Raw genomic sequence first — 21,035 nt, 5'->3', positions numbered from 1 at the left:
ACCTCCATTCTTTAATGGCACTCATTTGAATTCTGGTCCACTTTGCATCTGGTTTTGACTCAGTAGTTTGAAAGCTGCTGCAGGGTCACCTTCAAAGTCAGCTGAGTCTGGCTTGAAGCATTCCCCCTGCCTGCCTGCCTGCCCCCTTTCACATTTCCCCATGACTGCACTCAGCAATGTTCATTTCTACAGCTGACGCTGTATCATTGGGCTATGTGCCACCCACCCCTGGCATGGAATCTAGTCTAGCCGGTTTGCATTAGCCATGTGATGTAGAGTAAACTCTGGTTTAGAAGCTTATTGCCTCAGTCAATATTTGCAATTGCTTTAGGGAGGGAAGTTTTCTTTTACTCTCTCTATCTCTCTCTCTTTAAAACAGCTTTGACTGACGCAAAAGTCCCCAAGCCCCCTCAAAATCTCCGTAAATGCTGATGGGTGTGCCTCACTCACCTCCTCTTCCACAGATGTTTCTGGCTTCGAGAAGAGCTGAAAATGAAGGACAGGTTAGAGGAGCTCAGGAACAGAGTGAACGAAGACGGGGACTCTCTGGAACTAGATGACACTCTCTCCTTCGATAACCCTATTTTCCAAGAGGAAGAGGGCAATCCCATGAACAAGGTTTTCCAGGAGATAACCAGTCTCTCCTTGGTGCTGAATAAGCTGGAAGAATTATCTGAGAACATTGACAAGAAGCAGCAGCAGGTGCTTTGCTGCACTACCGAGGAAAGTATTTGCAGGGAGAAAAAAGAGCTGAGTGCAATCAAAGACTCTTTCACCCAGGAGGCCAAAACCCTGCAGCCGAGGCTCAACAGCATCCAAGAGGCTCTCGCCAGGGACAGCAAGCAGTGGCTGGCCATTAGCCGCATACGCCACATCCAGCTCTCGGCACTTGTTGGCCGCTATCGTGACATCATTGCCCACCACTACGCCAAGGAGACACAATATGTGGAGAGGCTGAAGGAGCAGATCAGGAGGCAAACAGAACTGGCTGGTCTGGATCTCCAGGAAGAGGACATCAAGCGGATGGCGGAGAGTTCTGAGGTGCCACGCATCGTTGGCCAAGACTTGGAAGTGCTCAGAGCCAAGCAGCACCTGGCCTTGGTGCAGGTGCGCCACCAGCAGCTGCTGGACTTGGAAGTGCAGATTGGCGAGCTGCACGCTCTCTTCCTGCACCTGGAGATCCTGGTTGCGGAGCAGCAGGAGACCATTAACAGCATTGAGTACAATGTCCTGCATACCCTTGATTACATCTCTCAGTCAAACGAGGAGGTCAAGAAAGCCCTCAAATATGAGCGGCAGTCACGGTTATCCGCTGCGTTGTCTGCTGTGCTGGGCCTCTGCGCTTGCTGCACATGCCTATCGTGTATGGCAACTCCGAGTGTGATGCGCTGAATAAAGAAGTGTGGGCACACAGACATTTTTTCCTAGACTTAAAGGCTACCACTGGTGACTAATGATAGCACTCTGGAACATTGGATGTGCATGTCATTGCAGGTCAGTCCTGGATAGTTGCTTGGGGTGGATGGAAGCATTTGCAAAGACAACTAAAACATCTTCACACCCCTTTGCTTATGGATTTCGCCAAGTTTTTTTGTTCTGTTCTTAAGAGCATGAAAAGAGGCCTGCTGTGGATGCTGTTCTGGCCAGCATCCTGTCTCCAGCACCACACAGCTGAATGCTTCAGGGAAGCAGACAGGCAGGACGTGAAGCTGATGCAACAACAATGAAAAGGTGTTCATTTCTTCAACTATGTCTGTAGGAATATAGAAACCTGTCTTCTGCCGAGTTTGACCATGGGTCCATCTAGCTTCATAATGTCTATGCTGACTGGCAGGGGCTCTCCGGGATTTCAGGCAGGGTTCTCTCCCAGTTCTATCTGGAGATGCTGGGGATTGAACTTGGAACCTTCTGCATGCAAAGCAGGTGTTCTAAGCCGACCACTAAGCCGCAGTCCATTCCCAAACAGCTCTACTGCCTCCCAGTTCAGAGGAGTTAAAACCCAGAAAGGCAGTAGAGGTCAAACCAGCCCAGAGGCCAAATCTTCTTTATGAACAACACTCGAATCATAATCCCAAATGCATCTGAAAGGAAGGTACTTCTGCATATCCTCATAACATTCTCTTCTTTCCCATGTTTTCTGTGTTCCAAATGGAGACTTTGGAAATGTAGGTCTGGCCCAGCAATGCAGCAGGAGGCTTAAGTGACCTGCAGGAAGGGGGATTAGAGGAAGGCAGGAATCAGTGCAGCAAGAGTATTAGCCCTATCTTGGGGTGGGGGTTGGTGGAGGTTGCACATTTGCATTTTGCTCCGCTGGCACTGTGAAAACAGGTTCTGTGGCATCTCTCAGCTCTGCTGACATCTAGCTTCAGTGAAACTGGAGATTACTGAAATATGTATAGCTCAAAAGAAAGTTGTAGACTGCCATAACTCACCCCTCCCCCACAACATCTTCCTTCCTCATTTTTTGCATAACAGAGTTGCCACAAATTCTCCTGATGTGTCCATGGTTAGAATGCATTACCATCCGTGGATGCCCCTTGGACAAGTGACTCCCCCCCTCACCAGGAGGGTCTTCTCAGTGGGCCCTGCTGCTAGGGTGTGTGGCCCATGGTACTGGCCCTGATCCCCATAAAAAGAAAGTGAGGGATTCCCCCTCCCCACACCTGTAAGATGAGGCCATTGCACCATTTGGAACAAAGAAGAAAACCAAAAACATTGTTTAGTTTACTGGCTTTATTTCCTGGATGCTTAAATTGATCATGTGTTTTACATCCTGGCTCCATTTGGTTATTATTTCAAACTGCTTCTGGTTGGTGTAATTTGGAATAACCCACAGTATGAATTAATGGTGTTAATGTTTACATAAGAATGCAACGTGTGCATGCATGTAATATATCTATATATATCTATGTACTTGTATACATGCACATTACATATGTATTAATATGCATGTACTGTATATATAAATTTGTATAAAGTCATCTTACACAATTACGCAGGTCTTCATACTTTCATAAGGTGTGGGGGGAGGGTGGGGCTTAGAGGAAAAGTCATACCGTAGGTCAGTGGCAGGGCACAAGCCTTGCTTGTAGAAGGTCCCTGGTTCATTCCATGCCATCTCCAATTAAAAAATGAGCAAGCAGTGTGCGATGGGAAAAGACCTTTCTCTCTGCCTGAGATGCTGAAGAGCTGCTATCAGCCAGTGTAAACAATACCTGACAAATGGTCTGTCTTAAGGCAGCTTCCTATGTACTTGCCAGGAGTCTAAAATAGTTTTCTCCACCTGCAGTCTGAAGCGGCAAATTTATTATTCTCCTTATTAACCAGTTTTATGCACCACCCTTCATAGTGTCAGCAATCCTAGGGCTTTTCCCAACATATAATTCAACTCAATTGTCTACAAAGTTCATCTGTTGCTTTAAAAGTAAGAAGGGTGGGGGGAGGAAAGGTCTTTTATAGTCCTTGTATTACTGCACAATAGTGAATAGGTGAGATATGAAGTTTTGTTTTTCTGAAGTGGGATTCAGATTCAGACCCAATCTTCGTGGGCAGCTTCCAATGAACTTCAGGCTCAAAAAGAGCCATCCGTTCCCCCTCCCCCAAAGGGGCCATATTGGTGTCAACAGAATTTTGCAGTTGGTGCACATTCATATATTTTAATGAATTTATAATTGCACTTAATATCCTGCTTTTCCTCCAAGGAGCTCAAGGTGGTATACATAGTGCTCCTCCTCTCCATTTTATCTTCATAACAACCCTGTGAGGTAGGTAAGGCCGAGAAAAGGTGACGAGCCCAAAGTCACCCAGTGAGCTTCATGGCAAGGTCACTTTAACCATTACACAGCATTGCCCCTCTCTATAAACAGGAGGGTTGGGGAGGGGAGGCTTACTAAGAGGAGAGTGTGTTCTACAGCCTGGGCCAACCAGAGACATTTTGCTGTCTGAGATGACATCCGTATTCCACATGTAGAAGCTGCTCATACTGTTTTACAAAACAGCATCCCATAGTGTTTGGGAATTTTTAGTTTACAGAAAAGGTGTTTGAGAGGCGACATGCTAGAAGTTTATAAAATTATGCATGGCCTTGAGAAAGTGGGTGGAGGAAAGTTTTTCTCTCGCTCTCTTAACACTAGAACTCAAGGACATGCAGTGAAGCTGAATGTAAGAATGTAGGAATGTAAAAGAATGTAGGAATGTCAAAAAAAAAAAACAACAACGAGCAAAATAAAAGTGAAATTGTTGTTGGTATCCGTCTGTGCAGGCATCCGGTGGATACCAACAACAATTTCACTTTTATTTTGCTCGTTTTTTTAAAAAACAAACAAAATTGTTTTAGGTTATGAAAGAAGATGATTGTTTTCCTCAGATGCAAGCACTTAATGCTAATTATCTGAAATCAAATGGAAATATGAAAAAGGTGACTGAGTGGAAATTGAGGTTTGGACAAGTGCATGCCAGTCTTTCTTTTTTAAAAAACAGGTTTGGTATAAACCACAGGGTTCAAACAGCACTGCTATCTTGCAGACACAGAAGTACAGTTGCAAAGAGTCAGAGGGAATTTTTCTGTGTTTCACTGTCCACTATGTTAATAGGACACTCAAGGCTAAACTCACAGTATTAATAATAGTAATGCAGATGGTAGGTGGGTTTCTGTGCCTGATAAATATAAATAGATTCTGCTTTGGATGCAGAGATGTTTTAATTAGTATGTATGTGTAAGCTGCTGCAAACTCAGAGCTGCAAGAACAAAACATAAGAACTGGATATGCATTCAGCATGCTAGGGAGAATATCAGCTTTCATTTACTCCCTGGCCCGGCCTCAAATTCTAGTCCTCATGTCTGCAATGGGAAGCCTGGTTAAATCTCAGAAGCAATTATTGGTGGTGGTGGTGGTGGGGATGTTGGAGTGCAGTTGTTACGCAAGACAGCCTGTGATTGGCACCTCAGACTCCCCCACAGCACCAATGCCCAAGCAGAGTTAGAGCTGAAATAGTCAAATAAACCTGTTTTGCAAAATATATCCAGCACGTAGTATTCTCTTACCTTCGGTGCAGAATGTTTCACTGTAGGATTCAGACTTCTTGTTCCTGTTTTGCTGCAGATAGGCACAGTTCCTTTCATACCCTCCAACATTTCACAAGAGAAAATAATGAAAATCTTGCAATACTGCTATTTTTAAACTGAGAATTGCTGCCTGAATCCAACCTGATCGGCATGACCTGATGCCTGCACAGACCTGACCATCTCTTCAGCACGTTGGTGTATGTCAGGGGTAGACAACCTTGTTCGCTCCAAGGGCCAGATCCTTATCCGGATCAGCCTCGAGGACCAAATCTAAATGTCCCAATGGCATTGGGTGATTTGCTGCTTCGAAGTCCTCAGAACCACCTCACAGGCAGCAAGGTGCTGCTATAGCAAAGGCGGGGTGGGGGGGGCACTTGTTTTAGCAGCAGTTTCAATGCAAACCCCTTCCTGATTCATTGAATCCTGCTGAACTGAATCAGAGTATGCATGTCAAATCCTACTGCACGCAGCCAAACTGAGCAGGATTTAGCCTCTCATCAGCTGACAAATGTGTATATCTGTTAAAGCCTGCTACTGCATTGTTTTCTCATGACAGTCCATGTGGCCTGCACAGCCAATGTGGTATTGATTCCCACCCCCTGCCCATCAGTTGGCAGGGGCAGACCTTGGTAAAATGGCATCCTGCCTGAGGCCAAAATTTGACACCACCCACCCGGCCCTCACACCACAGATAAGGGAGGCACCGTGCTTTGGGAAGGGAGGCAGGAAGCTCTGGCAGGGTCCTAAGAGTCTTCCTGCCTCCTTCCCAAAGCTGGGCAGGTGCTACTAGGGTTTGATAAGGAGGCAGGAGGACTCTAGAACCTTGTCAGAGCCCTCACATCTCCTTTCTGAAGCAAACACTTACTAGGCTTTGGGAAGAAGACTTGGCCCTTGCGCCCTGTGTGGGGAAACCAGTTGCACTGCCCTAAATCTGCCTCTGCGGATGGCGTTATTGAGTGATGTTTGCTGATGGACAGGTGGGTGTGGTTGGTGGAAAATGGACTTGTGGGACAAAGTGGGCTCCCTGGTAGGGTTGCCAGACTCAATAGTGGACAGGACTTCTGTGCCTTTAATTGCCCTGCTCTCTTTTGAGTCTGGAAGAGAGCAGGGCAATTAAAGGCACAGAAGTCCTGTCCACTATTGAGTCTGGCAACCCTACTCCCTGGCAACCCTACTCCCATGCATGCATTGGAGGTATTGAGTGCATGTCCATCAGGCTCACATATCAGTGCTCACAGCCTTTCTCTCCATAGCAGGCTGTTTGCAGGCTGTTTGCCTTGTATGGGGAAAACAACTCTACCAGAGTGAAATGTATTTCTCCTGATTATGTTATTTTTCCTTCCCCCCCCTCCCCACTAGGCACTATTCTTTGTAATAAAAAGTAGCCCACAAGGCTTTGGAATGGCTCATTATCAGAAGGAGAGTAGCGGCCACAGAGCTGTGAATACTCCATACTTTGTAAAGGCAGCTCCATGCTGTGGAAATGCTTTTCTATATAAATTAACTTGTTTACAAATTGGACACACACAATTCGGCACACTGGAGGAAGCCATATTAAAAAGGATTATGCTCAACAGTCCAGGGAATGTATAACTGGCTTGGCAGCCCTGAGTATATTTCATTGAGACAGCCTTCTCGGCTGAATAAATACTACTGTACAAGAAAGGTGGCTTTTTTGTGTGTTTTTTACAGGAGACTCTCAAATCCTTTCTTGACATTTAGAACAGCATATCATGATTTGGTAGTGTAATTTTCCAACAGAGACACCTCCAAGGGAAATAAATTTGCCTAACTCACTTAACAAATGTGGAATGGGGAGTTCTGCTTGACAATTCTTGCTGCAGTTCGAGGATAGGATCTGATTTGTAAAATGAAAGGCACCACGGTTTCTCTCTCCCTATAATACTGTTGTGAGGTGGCTTTTTACGGTGGGGAGGGTAGCGTGTATGCATGAGCCCCCTTCTACTTCCTGGATCCAGCATGAATTTAATTCCTGGAATAGCTCACTTCCTAGCGAGGTAATGGCCTGTGTATGGGTCATTAAGGTAACAAATGAAGTGCCTCACATGGGTGGCCCTCAACTCCCTCAACTTGCTGGTAATTAGAAAGACAAAGCCCAGAGTTGAGTTGAGTTGAGTTGATGTGTGTGTGTGTGTGGTAGAAGCAAGAAGCAGGCTGGGCAGCTGAGAGACAGAGCCATGCTGGATCCCTGCCAGAATCCAAGGCTGTGGCAATGGGAGAAACAAGATACTCTTAGGATGTTAATGCTGTGAGCCCCTCCATCAAAGGTTCAGCTTGTATATATGTGTAAATAAACCACATATCTGAAAGACACTGCGGTCTCTGCTGTCCCTCATTCTGAAGAAACCAAACCCTGGGTAAGCGCCTGGAACCCCTGGAATCTCATACTGCTCAGAGACTGGAGTGGTGTGCAACAATACCAATATCTCCAGTGATCTATCTATATATGTACAGATGCTGTAAAGTTTTGCATGGTTTTGTTTTGATTTTATCTGTGCTTTTTTGTATTATTATGCTGTGTATCATCTACATTGACTGGTGGGGCTCTCCAGGCTATCTGGGAAGCTCAGGTACAGTCACCTGATCTGAAACAGATCTAGGAATGAAGAACACCATCTTAGATGCTGCAGCTTGGTCTTTTGTTACAGTTGTGTGAAAGAGCTTGCCCCCATCATTGCATCTGGTGCCAGGATATAGTCTAAGGCTGAAGCTAAGCAGTACTGAATCTGTTCAGTGCCTGGATGGGTGACTGCCTGGGAACCACCTGCACACTGGCTAGGTTTCCACAATGAAAGAAAGGCAGGCTATAAAAGGCAGAAAAGACACATGCAATTCTGGATCAAACTCCCTGGTGATCCCCGGAGAATCAAATGACACAGTTCTTGCAGGGCTGTCTCTAAAGCATTTTGCTGCATGAGGAAGAGGATAAGCTGGTCCCTGCTCCCCAAATTCCATGTATCATAGCCAACTTGACCCAAAGCAGTTGACTCTTTTTTCAGTGGTGAATGCAGGGTAGGCCAGGTTGCATATACTGCCCCTGTCCTTTTGCCTCTCCTAAGAATGTGCTACTTCGGCCAGCCACACTGAACACTTCTGCATCGAACTGTAGCTAGAGGATCATAGCTTTGAGTGCTTCCATGTTAAAAACAAAGCAAAGCATATACAAATCAATCTGCTTGTAATACACTAGTTTTCTATGCATGTAAAGGAACATGGGAATATACTCTGGCCCAGGAATATACTGCTTGACCATCCAGTGGTTTTGCCTACTCCAACGAGTAGCAGTTCTTCCCCAAAGTCTCAGGCAGAGTTCTCTCACATTGACTGCTATGTTTTTGCACAATGAGCCAAGTTTTGTGAATTCATTGCTCCACCCACTTTTGCCTGTGGCCTGCCCACCACTGGCATGTGGCCCCTGGAAGGCTGCCCAGAAGGGAATGTGGCCCCTGGACAACATTCCTCACTCTTGAAGTTATAAAATAATACCAGAAAGTACCCAATCAAAGTAATCAGTCAAACCTAGAAAAATACCACCTTAGTTTCAGAATGTCTGAAAAATGCTTTTGTTACTACTTTCCCTTGTGCTTTCCTTTGTCAACAGGCTTTGATGTGTATAATTTCTCACTCTAACCACAGACCTGGATATTTGTCCACTTAGCTCTTGGGGGAATCTTTTGTCCTTTTCCTACTTGACCTCTGAATAATTTAATTAATTCATCTGTTTTAATTTAATCAGCAAACCAGTATTAATTAAAAGGGAGATGATTCATTGAGACATTATTTTAATCAGTGTGTAGCCCTAAAAGAAAGAAGGAAACAAAAATTAAACAGCAGCAGTCATCCTGGTCCACCTTAGGGTTTTGGATATGACTCAGGGAGGAGGCAATGTCATTGTTGACCCTAGAGACATCTTTGTATCCTGGAGGAAGTGGTGGGGGAATTTAGCCATTGATAGCCTTATCATCCATGAATTTGCCCAATCCTCCTTAAAGCTGTCCAGGTTGGTAGCTGTCACTACTTCTTGGTGGAGCAAATTTAAGTATGCACAGTGTGAATAAATGCTACATGTTTGTCCATAATCTCTCTCTATTCAACTTCATTAGATGATCCTGTTGCAGTCTAGTGCAGGCTTGTCCAACAGGTAGATCGTGATCTATCGGTAGATCACTGGACATCTGTGGCAGATCACTGGTAGATCACTGCTTGCCCCAAAGAAGCTCAACAACTTTGCCCTGCCCTCCTAAAAAACAGGGCTTTCCTCCTCCCTAAAAAAGCTTAACAACTTACCCAAAAAGGGGTAGATCACTGCCAGTTTTTAACTCTGTGAGTAGATCGCAGTCTCTTGGGAGTTGGTCACCCCTGGTCTAGTGTGATGAGAAAAGAGGGGGGGGGAACCACATTCTGCATGCCATGCATACCATGCATAATTTTACACACCTCTATCATTGCCTCTATCACGCAGGTGGTGCTGTGGGTTAAACCACTGAGCCTAGGGCTTGCCGATCAGAAGGTCGGTGGTTTGAATCCCTGCAGCGGGGTGAGCTCCTGTTGCTCGGTCCCAGTTCCTGCCAATCTAGCAGTTCATAAGCATGCCAAAGTGCAAGTAGATACTGTAAATAGGTACCACTACAACGGGAAGGTAAATGGTGTTTCCGTGCACTGCTCTGGTCACCAGAAGTAGTCTTGTCATGCTGGCCACATGACCTGGAAGCTGTACGCCGGCTCCCTCAGCCAATAACGCAAGATGAGCGCCACAACCCCAGAGTCGGTCACGACTGGACCTAATGGTCAGGGGTCCCTTTACCTTTATCATTGCCTTGCTGTGAATGCTGAAGATAGATAGATTCTTTATTGCGGCTAAAAAGCCCACACAAATGAAATACATCAAACACAAAAAGCAAAAGAACTGCATTTCAGACACAAAACAAGGACAAACAGAGGCAACGTCTCTATAAAAGTTACACCGCAGCCATTTAGGGTTAACATAGTCGAATATCTATATACAGTATGTGTAAAATTGCCGAGAAATAATAGAATAAAATAATATATTAAAAGGTTTCAATAATCATACAGCATTCCGGTTTGTCTCTTGTAGGAGAGAACTGAGGTTAAAAACCTTGAATGCTGCCTCCTGGTCTGGTCTTGACCAGAAGGATACTGGAATCAACAAGGGAGACCCACATGACCTTAAGGTGCTGCTTGCAATGCCAGGTCAATGATCCATAAGACCACTGTCATCCACAACTTGATCGTGGATGGAGGACTTGACCTGGCATGTGTGTCAGAGACTTGGTTAGATGAAGCATATGGGCCTGTCCTTGCTGCTGCTTGTCCACCAGGTTTCTCTTATGCACAGCAACACAGGTCATATGGTCGGGGAGGGTTGCAGTGATTTTTAGGAAGTCATTAGCTTACACTGGGCGTCCTATTGGGAAGACCCAGTTTTCTGAGTGCATGTTCTGGAAGTTGGGCAGTAGGGGAAGTACAGGATTCCTTTTGGTGTAATGACCTCACTGCACCAAGGATTCCCTGCCCGAGCTACTTCAGGTCGTGCCGGATGTTCTCCTGGAGACACCTAGTTTGGTTGTCCTAGGGGACTTTAACACCCATGCCAACGTGACCTTACAAGGGGCTGCTCAGGACTTCGTGGAAAGCATGGCCTCCATGGGGCTGTCCCTGAATAAGTCTGGCCCAACTCATAGCCGTGGACATGCCTTGGACCTGGTGTTTACCTCTATGGACGTTGGTGATCTGACACTAAGTAAAAGTGAAACAAAAAAGGTGCCATGGTTGGATCACTTCCTGGTGCAACTGGACTTCTCCTTGACCCTTCCCCTCTGCAGGGAGGTGGGACCGATTTGGATGGTCCGCCCCCACCACTTAATGGATCCAAAGGGTTTCCAAAGAGTGGGGTAGGGGATGCTTTCTCCCAGGCTTTCCCAAACTAAGGCCCGGAGGCTGGATGCGGCCCGCGAGGCTCTTTTATGCGGCCCCTGCCACCCGCCACTGCCCACTGCTGCCGCCTACTCTTAACAGCGTGGCTGCCCACTTCTGGGTCGCCGGAGCTTCGGAAATAGCTTGTGTGCATGGGTCGGAGGAGGCCCATGTGCATGCGCACAAGGTAATTCTGGTGTTCCGGTGACCCAGAAGTGTGCTGGAAATCGCGTGTGCACACGCGTATGGGTGCACACTCCCATGTGCTCCGGCCCACAGCACGATTGGTGCTGGCGTCACCGGCCCTCGACGATGTAAGTTTGGGGACCCCTGCTTTATCCCATGCTGATGGCCTTTCAGCTGATTCCCTGGTGGCCCACTGGAATGCGGAGTTAACCAGGGCATGGGCGGATTTAGGTTTGATGAGGCCCTAAGCTACTGAAGGTAATGAGACCCTTTATATGTCCAGCTGTCCTTTGTCAACAACAAATTGTCGCTGTTTTTTGTATTGAATATATGCTATATGGTAATTTATGAACCTAATAGGTATCTAAAGCCATTTGCACATAACAAAATAGGAGCCTAGACAACAAAACACTGTTGCTGTATGTAGGTTTTATTTTATTTGTTTTTTGTCTTATATTTTGGAAATGTACATCCAGGTTTTTTTCCTTTAAGTGTTTTTGGGGGCCCCAAGAGAGTGGGGCCCTAGGCTATAGCTTGTTTAGCTTATACGTAAATCTGGAACTGAACCAGGGCTATCAACTGTCTGGCTCTGAAGCACCCTCTCTGATTGCATGGAGCCTGGATAAGTGGCGATAGTGATGGTGAAGAGGACTTTCTTCATTGCCTCTATTACATCTGCAGAAAACAGTAGCGGGAGACTCTTTCAGGTCGTTCGCAATCTAACAGAATCATCTCCACCATCAGGCCTCAAGATCTCCTGCAATGATTTTGCAAATATTTTTGCAGAAAAAGTCACTCAGATTTGGAATGAGGTAGACTGCACCATGGGAGCAGGGCCAGGGCGGGAGAGTGCTAGAGCCCTGTCTAGTCATGTTATATGGGATCAATTCCAATTTGTTACCTCCGAGGATGTGGACAGGCTGCTTGGACGAGTGAAACCGACCACCTGTCTCCTTGATCCTTGACCATCCTGGCTAATAAAAGCGAGCTGGGAAGGGCTCCGTGGGGTGGTGAATGCTTCCCTCTATGAGGGAGCCTTCCCAGACCCACTGAAAGAGGCGGTCATTAAACCACTTCTTAAAAAACCATCTTTGGACCCAGCCAATATAGCCAACTATCACCCAGTATCAAAACTTCCATTCTTGGGCAAGGTGACTGAGTTGGTGGTAGCTGAACAACTCAAAGCATGCCTGGATGCGGATGATATCCAGCTCTACCTCTCTTTTAAATCAGAACCAGTGAAGGCGGTGAAGGTCCTGGAGGCAGTTGGAGGATGGATGGGGGTGGGGGACTCCCTGGTCCTGAATGGGGTAACTGTGCAGCCTGGGAATCATTTTAGGCCGGGGGTAGGCAACCTCAGGCCCGTGGGCCGGTTGCGGCCCAATCGTCTTCGCAATCCGGCCCACAGACGGTCCGGGAATCAGTATGATTTTACATGAGTAGAATGTGTCCTTTTACTGACAAGCTGGAACATGTCCAGAAGAGGGCAACCAAAATGGTCAAAGGCCTGGAAACGATGCCTTATGAGGAACGGCTTAGGGAGCTGGGTATGTTTAGCGTGGAGAAGAGAAGGTTAAGGGCTGATATGATAGCCATGTTCAAATATATAAAAGGATGTCATATAGAGGAGGGAGAAAGGTTGTTTTCTGCTGCTCCAGAGAAGCGGACACGGAACAATGGATTCAAACTGCCAGAAAGAAGATTCCACCTAAACATTAGGAAGAACTTCCTGACAGTAAGAGCTGTTCGGCAGTGGAATTTGCTACCAAGGAGTGTGGTGGAGTCTCCTTCTTTGGAGGTCTTTAAGCAGAAGCTTGACAGGCATATGCCAAGAATGCTTTGATGGTGTTTCCTGCTTGGCAGGGGGTTGGACTGGATGGCCCTTGTGGTCTCTTCCAACTCTATGATTCTATGATTTAAAATGCATATCTGGGTTATTTGTGGGGCATAGGAATTTCTTCATTTTTTCCTCCAAAATATAGTCTGGCTCACCACATGGTCTGAGGGACGGTGGATTGGCCCACGGCTGAAAAATGTTGCTGACCCCTGTTTTAGACTCACAGGTGTCCATGGAAGTGCAGGTCAATTCTGGATCCAGGGCAGTTGTCTACCAGCTCCATGTGGTGTGCAGGCTGAGACCCTCCCTGCCTGCAGACTGTCTCAGCAGAGTGGTACATGCTCTAGTTATCCCCCTGCTTGGACTACTGCAATGTGCTCCACACGGGGCTGCCTTTGAAGGTGACTTGGAAACAACAATTAATTCAGAATGCGGCAGCTAGACTGGTGACTGGGAGTAGCTGCTGAGACCACATAACACTGGTTCTGAAAGACCTACATTGGCTCCTGTTATGTTTCCGAGCACAGTTCAAAGTGTTGGTGCTGACCTATAAAACCGTAAACGGCCTTAGCCTAGTGTACCTGAAGAAACGTCTCCACCCCCATCATTCAGCCCGGACACTAAGGTCCAGCTCCAAGGGCCTTCTGGCAGTTCCCTCATTGTGAGAAGTGAAGCTATAGGGAACCAGGCAGAGGGCCTTCGTGGTAGTGGCGCCCAACCTGTGGAACACCCTCCCTTCATATGTCAAGGAAATAAGCAACTATCTGACTTTTAGCAGCCCTGTTTAGGGAAGTTTTTAATGTTTGATATTTTATGGTGTTTTTAATATTCTGTTGGGAGCTGCCCAGAGTGGCTGGAGAAACCCAGCCAGATGGGCGGGGTATGAATATCATCATCATCATCATCATCTTACTCAACCTCCACCCCCCAATCAAAAATAAGTCCCAGAAGTTGTAAACTTTCCTGATGGGGTAAGAAAGCTTCCACTGTCAGAGGCAGTAATGCTTCTGAATACCCGATGCTGGAAACTGCAGGAGAGAAGAGCACTGACATTGTGTATTTGGGCTTCCCAGAGGCATCTGGTTGGCCATTATGAGAACAGGATGTTGAACTAGAAAGGCCACCACAACTTGCTGGAACTCAGTTCCGGTACCCCTCAGGTGGATGCCATTGCCATTCTAAGAGAACAATGGAGCCACACCTCTTTTTCTAGAAAAATAGCACTTATCCAGCAGGAAAGTCTTATGTTCTTATGCTCTAGCCTCTTGATTATTTTGATTGCTCAATTGCTTCATGATAGAAAAGAAAAGATATAAAAGAAAACTGCTCAATGGCAATTCTGCACTAGCTGAACCATTTTATTAAAGGCAGCCTTCTGTGGAGCGCATGGTGGCAGTCCAATTTGGTGTATCTCCACCAGTTATGGAGCTCTGTTAGCCTCCTTGCCCAAGATGCCTGCCTTCTCTTTCAGCCATGGGTCTCACACTACAACATCTGATGTGTTCAAAGAGCCAAGAGCTTTCATTCTGACTGCACTGGAGGACTCGTTTTAATAACTCCATGCTGAAGTCTGTGAGAACAGCAATATTTTTGGTATGATTCTTTCACTTTCATTCAAAGCCCTGCTTGGATGTCATTAGCCTTTGTTACATTATCTCCTCTGTACAGCCTGTCTTGGTGAGTCATTCCACAGGGAGTAGCAGATCCTTTAATAATTCAGCTCGTTAGGAGATGATATCCAACTGTCCTTTGGAATCGCCTTGAAAAGAGAAGAAGAAGAAGAAGAAGAAGAAGAAGAAGAAGAAGAAGAAGAAGAAGAAGAAGAAGAAGAAGAAGAAGAAGAAGAAAGGAAATCTAAGAAACCAAGTTATCCCAGGAGAAGCTATTATCTCCACTGCCTATAAGGCGATGCTAACAGGAAAGGCTGCAAAGTGGGGACAATGACTTCCATTCAGGATTTCTAAAAGGATGAAAAACTTGTTCATGAGGCAGATGAATAACAGTTGCAAAAAATAACAAAGCATGGATGGGATTAATGCCTTTCGTCCACATCCACACACTCCGAAAGAGAGTTTCCTTTGTGGAGATGTCAGGCACTGAGGGATGGAAGAAGGCATCCTTTCCCATTCAGCTCTCTCTATTAATTGCATGCAGCACTGTTTCTGTCCTGCTGCATTTTGCCATCTGCCAAAAACTGTTACTCATCTCACTTTCCACTGTGGCAATATTACAGAACCTCTTATCATTGACCATAAAAAACCAAGATTAGGCACCAAATACCTGCACCTCCCCACCTCAGCAGAAGGATGGGGAATCCCCAACATAGAAACATACTACATAGCCAACCAAATCAGCCATATAATCCCATATATACTAAAAGATGAGACAAAACAATGGATACACCTAGAGAGGGACTCAATTGAAGGTATCTCAAACAATCTAAGGAAAATTCCTACAACACTTAATAGGTACACACAAACCATGTTCAAAGCACAGAAAACAGAAACAGGCAAACTATCCCCAACCCCAACCCCATTAACCCCTCTGGCTTACCACCCCTTATTCCACCATGCAGCACAAAACCTCCAGATAAAAACCTGGCAATCCAAAGGCTTATATCACCTAATAGACTTTTATAAAAATAGCAAACCTTTGTCAACACAAGAAATACAGGATAAACTAGAAGACACCCAAATACCCTGGTTAGCACACCACCAATTACATGCCCTCTTAAACAATCCAGCAGTAAAATCAGCAGCAACTAGGCCCCTGACAACCTTTGAAAACCTCCTCCAAACGACATTGGGACACAGCAAAGGGATGGTATCTGCAATATACAAAATGCTACTCCAAAATCCCATGAATCCCCTAGACACAATCAAAAGACAATGGGAAGACAACATAGGCTACAAGATTAACCCCAATCAATGGACCAGAATGTGGTCTAACCCCCCCTTTAAATCCATATCAACAAAAAGGAAAGAACTCACTCTGAAAATCACCTACAGATGGTACCTAACACAAGAAAACTAGCGCTAATATGCCCAGAAACCTGACCAAAATGCTGGAGAGGGTCACCTTAACAGGCACGTATTTCCACATGTGGTGGGAGTACCCCAAAATCCAACTATTCTGGACAACAACCATATGAGAAATAAGCAAAATAACCAAGCAAACATTAGAAATGACCCCAGAATTGGCCTTACCAAACATCTTCCAAGACAATAATGCCCAATTTTACCACAAAGAACTCATAACCCACTTACTCTCAGCAACCAGAAGCACCATAACCAGACACTGGAAAGACCTGTCAGGAGTAAGCATGAATCAATGGTACCAAATAGTATGGGAAACAGCCTTACTAGAAAAATTAACCAATAAGCTGAAACTGACACGGGGACAAACAGAAGAAGACGGCTGGTATGGCTCCCTTTTATCACATACATAGCCCAACAAGACAATGACAAAAACCCACCAACAGCATACAAATCAATATGGCTAACCTGATCCAAAACACCCACCCACCCCACTCACACATGAAACAAAGACCACCACAGCCAACCATAAATGAACAACCATACCCTAGGCTAACCCCAACATCTCTCACCACCAAAGGAACACAAGCAAACAGCAGAGAACCTGCACAAGCAACGCTGACAATAAACCCCACATATATTAAGCAAAATAGAAACATCGTCACCCACCCACACCCCCACACCCCATCTCCCCCCCATCTCCCTCTTTTCTCCTTTCTTCCCAATGTCTCAACAAATGAAACTGATAATAATAATAATAATAATAATAATAATAATAATAATAATAATAATAATAATGGACCATGCTGCCTTAGGTTGATGGGAGTTGAAGCCCAACCTTTGGAGGGCCACATTTCCCCATTCCTGCTATAAAGATATGCCATATTGAAAAGGTTACAAGGGAAAATTATAAAAGGACAAGAGCCACAGACAACTGGCTAGCAGGACTTCACAGCAGAACAGGGCTTTGTTTCATTCAACCACTTTATCCCAAATTAAATTTCATAAAAGGCCTGTGGTTGTACTATGGAATAATACTAATACTAATAATAAATGCTGATGGTATTCTGGGCATTGCATGCTTTTAGGGCAATGAAGGGGAAAACACAATTTAATCTGTTTAACAGACTGTGTTATTGGATTGGGACTTCTTTGGCACTTTGGGTAGAAGTCCTTTTGCTGTTATTCAGATTCAGAGTGCAATTGGGTGCCAAGAACTACAAACAACACGTACGCAGGCGCCATTGTGGAAGCGTGGCATGGGAGGACTCAAAAGCTTGACACACACACACCCCAGGATTCTCCAAGCCCCTTCCCTGAATTTTCAGTTTTTATTACGAAAGAAGAAGTAGAATCCACTTTTATGTCAAGAGATATAAGGAAGCAAGATCCAGGCCAAAGCTCAGTGGTAGACCAACTACTTCTTATGCGGAAGGCCCCAGGTTCAACCTGCAGGTAAGCATGGAAGAGACAAGGGCTCAGCACAACCTTCCTCAATCCACCCTATGGCTCCAACCCAAGAACCCCCTGTCAGGCCAACCTGCCTTTAGCCAATCTGGGGACCACTCAACCTGCCTCAGATCCAGCCCCAAATTAATTTGGAGAGTGCGGCTTATCTTTAATTAGGGTTAAAAACATATGGCTGGGGTGGGAGTGGGGGGTGAGACATTACATACCCTTCCCCCATTTCTTACCAAGAGTGGGGTGGTTGTGTTTTCATTTTGCTGGGTGCTCCTGTGGAGAAGCTGCTTGTGAACGAGCCTCTTGTACCCCAAAAGATTTCTGCACTGATACTAGGTTGAGGCAACAGGCAGGAAGGAGAGGCAGGTGTCATTAGGGGAAAGTTGTCCCAGATTGGGAAGCAGACCCCGAGATTGAAGGTGGGGAAAAGGGGCATATGTTGTAAAAGGCTGCAGTCTGGTGCCAGGCATTATCTGAGCAAGTTGGTCACTCAGAGCTCTTCCTGCCCCATGTGTGCCTCTTCAGGACTGGAACAGGACAGCGAATGGGTTTGGTTTGCATGCAGGCACAGCTGCTTGTTGGAGGAGAAGCCCCAGGTCTTCACTGAGGTTTTGTGGGTTGGAACACAGGGTTCTTAACCCAAGGTACCACTGTAAACATATTTGCTAAAACTGCATGCATGTGTGTATGTGTGCATGTGTGTGTATAGAGGACTGGAAACAATTAATTAGAAATTTTCATTAAGTATAATGACACTCTCCAAGAATGCTTTCTAGGCCTTTCTAATCAAGCACAGCCTTGACAAAGCTGTTTTTAACCTTGACACTGGAACACAACTGGAGAAATGACTGAATTCATATATATTCCTCCAAAATGTATTGTTCAATAAGCACAGGATCAAGTGGCCTCTGATTAAATCCAATTAATATGACATTTTGGAGTGGAGAGTGTCACTTGGTGACATATAGATCATGATCTCACCCTTTGCATCAGGCTGAAACAGCCCTGATATAATGTTAGCAAGAAAATGTTTTCTTTTTCTTTTTTGGAGTTTGGAAACAAGGCTACAATTTACTTGTGAGCGATAGCTCCTGTTTTCTGTCATTTGTTTCTGATACATCTTATTCCTATTTTCTCCCTGTCGGCTCTACCATTAGACAGAGTGTGGCATCTGCCTCTGGCAGCGGATGCTTTGTGGCTGTAGTGTCAGCCTTCCAACCATTCCTCCTAAGCTTCTTATTCATTCTCCTCTTGAGATCAGTGCTGTGTGCTGGCACATGGCCTGTCATGTACACTATCCTAGTGCAATGAGGACTTGCCCCATTGCCAGTCTTGATATAAGATTTCTGTGCCAATCCAGTCAACATCTTGCCCTTTGCCTCAGGGAGTAGAATATATTGGGCCAGCCCTGGTTCAACTCCCTCCCCAGAATCTATAGAAGAGCCTTCCTTCTACCAAACTAGTGACCTCAACATGATGCCAACTCGCATCAGCTGCAGCCAGGGTGGATAATGATCAGACATTATGGGAGCTGTAGTCCAACAACTTCTGCAAGGCAACAGGGTATTTATTTATAGCAATTTAAACTCACCCTTTATCAAATGATCTGAGGGTGAGCTGAGGAAAGCTGCACTAGAAGTTAAATATCTAAAAAGTAAATAGCAGGTGCAAGCAGCCTGATCCAGATTGTGACCCTAACTAGGAGTATGAGGATTTAACTCAGGGAAAGGAAACCTGATGCACACTAGAAGTTGTTTGGTTGTCATCTCATCATTCTTGATCCTTGGTAATATTGTCTGGAGCAGATGAGAGTCTTGGTAGCAAACTTTCCCCAAGAATTGGGACCAGGAGAAGCAGGTGGAAAAAACCCCTTTGCTTCAAGAGGTGCCTCTGAAGATTGCTTTTTCAAACTCCCAATAAAGTCAAATGTCAAGGAAGCCAAAGAGGAGCTATTTCAGTATTAGCAATTCTGTATGCAGCTGTTGATGATGAATATGATGTGTGCAATTAGAACAGCACACACTATTTAGTGCTGCGCATTTTGCAAAATGGCATTCTGTTCGACTAGGTCCTCTCCCATTTATAATCAGCGACAGCTACCATTCACTGCCAGGAAAGCCTGATTCATTCTGACTCACTGCTGAAGTCCCTGTGCTGCCGTGTGTGTGTGTGTGTGTGTGTGTGTGTGTGTGTGTGTGTGTGTCCCCACGTGTGAAGAATAATACAATATTCATGCTCTTTGATGGAGCCAGCGTGTATGTTCCTCGTGGAGGTACAGGGCCTGCCTTTTGAATTACATGAATAATGGGCTGTGCTTCAAATGAAACTTCAGTGAAACTATTTGGAAGTCACAGTTTGGATAAAGCTGGGCCATGCTGTAGCATCCCCCAAAAGCCTACTCAAAGTGAATTCTAAAGACTGCATGTTCTTTTTATACAGCTATGGTTGAAATTCTGCTAAGAGTTTTGCAGATACAGGAAAAAGACATGCAGGCCATCTCAATATTTTTTCTTTCTTTCTTTCAGAGAAGAATACAACTGAGCTGCTTTGAATTAAAAGACAACAACAGCATTCAGCAGGTGGCCCTAGCCTTTCCACAAACCATTAAAGACTAGAGATAAGGAAGAAATTTGGTTCAGATTACACTTAAATATGAACCCACCTAATCTCACTTCTCAAAACAATATGTGAGCAAAGTCGTCCTATGAAATTCATACTGATTTTTTTCAAGGCAGTAAAGTGTACATGTAAGTGCATACATTGATGAAAATAAAATGTATCATATTAGGGGAAACTCTTTGCAATAATGGGTATATTAGGAAAAAATGCATTATAAATGTATATATTAGGAGAAATTCACACTAAACTGCAGATGAAATTTCACGAGGACTTAAAAATAATAATAATAATCACAAAATGAAAATTGAATACTTACCTGGCAGGGGAGACACCTTGATCATGAAGGAGGTTTTCCCAGGTTGAGGCCCATCCCATACCTGCCAAGTCCGGGTCGTAAATATCCGGGATCGGCAGCGCGCGCATGACCGGAAGTTGCGTGACGCGACTTCCGGTGGCGCTTTGCCCTTCTATGGGCATCAGAAAATGGCGGCGCCGGCGCCGGAAGTCCCTTTTACATGTTTCCGGTCATGCGTGGAAGCGACTTCCGGCGCTGGCGCCGCCATTTTCTGGTGCCCATAGAAGGGCAAGCGGCACCAGAAAAATGCCCGGGTAATTAGGGTTGCTAACAATTGCATTCTCCTCCACTCATAGCTGCCAAGTATCCGGATTTAAGGGAGAATACCGGGATTTTTCGCTAAACGGGAGACCGCCGGGAAACGGTAAGAAAAAAGGGGTTTTCCCGGCGGATACGGGACTGCAGATGTGCTGACCTCTGTGATTTCTACAAATGCAGGAAACTCAATGGGATAATTTGTGGTAGTGGGGGACTGTGTTCATGTTTTCCCCTGGAGGGAAAAAGAAAGACTGGAAAAATGAG

The 21,035-nt window shown here is 45.4% G+C and overlaps 1 protein-coding gene across 2 annotated transcripts; it reads left to right on the top strand.

Moving 5' to 3' along the window:
* The first annotated feature begins 323 nt into the window (after positions 1–323).
* Positions 324–20,565, top strand: LOC118094060 (syntaxin-1A-like). 2 transcript variants are annotated; one of them, XM_035134037.2, is made up of 2 exons: positions 324–1,731; positions 20,065–20,565. In XM_035134037.2, exon 1 carries the CDS (start codon positions 493–495, stop codon positions 1,390–1,392), a length of 900 nt encoding a protein of 299 aa, XP_034989928.2. In that variant the 5' UTR covers positions 324–492; the 3' UTR covers positions 1,393–1,731; positions 20,065–20,565. The 2 variants fall into 2 exon arrangements, with proteins under 2 accessions (XP_034989928.2, XP_060126213.1); XM_060270230.1 differs by having other exon boundaries at positions 324–2,092; positions 20,065–20,564.
* The last annotated feature ends 470 nt before the right edge of the window (positions 20,566–21,035 follow it).

Source organism: Zootoca vivipara, chromosome Z (assembly GCF_963506605.1).
Source record: "Zootoca vivipara chromosome Z, rZooViv1.1, whole genome shotgun sequence".
Lineage (NCBI taxonomy): Eukaryota > Metazoa > Chordata > Lepidosauria > Squamata > Lacertidae > Zootoca > Zootoca vivipara.
This window is presented reverse-complemented; position numbering and strand designations above follow the sequence as displayed.

What these genes read in the sequence shown, in the direction of transcription:
- LOC118094060 (XM_035134037.2), top strand. Translation starts at nt 493, where the DNA reads ATGAAGGACAGGTTAGAGGAGCTCAGGAACAGAGTGAACGAAGACGGG.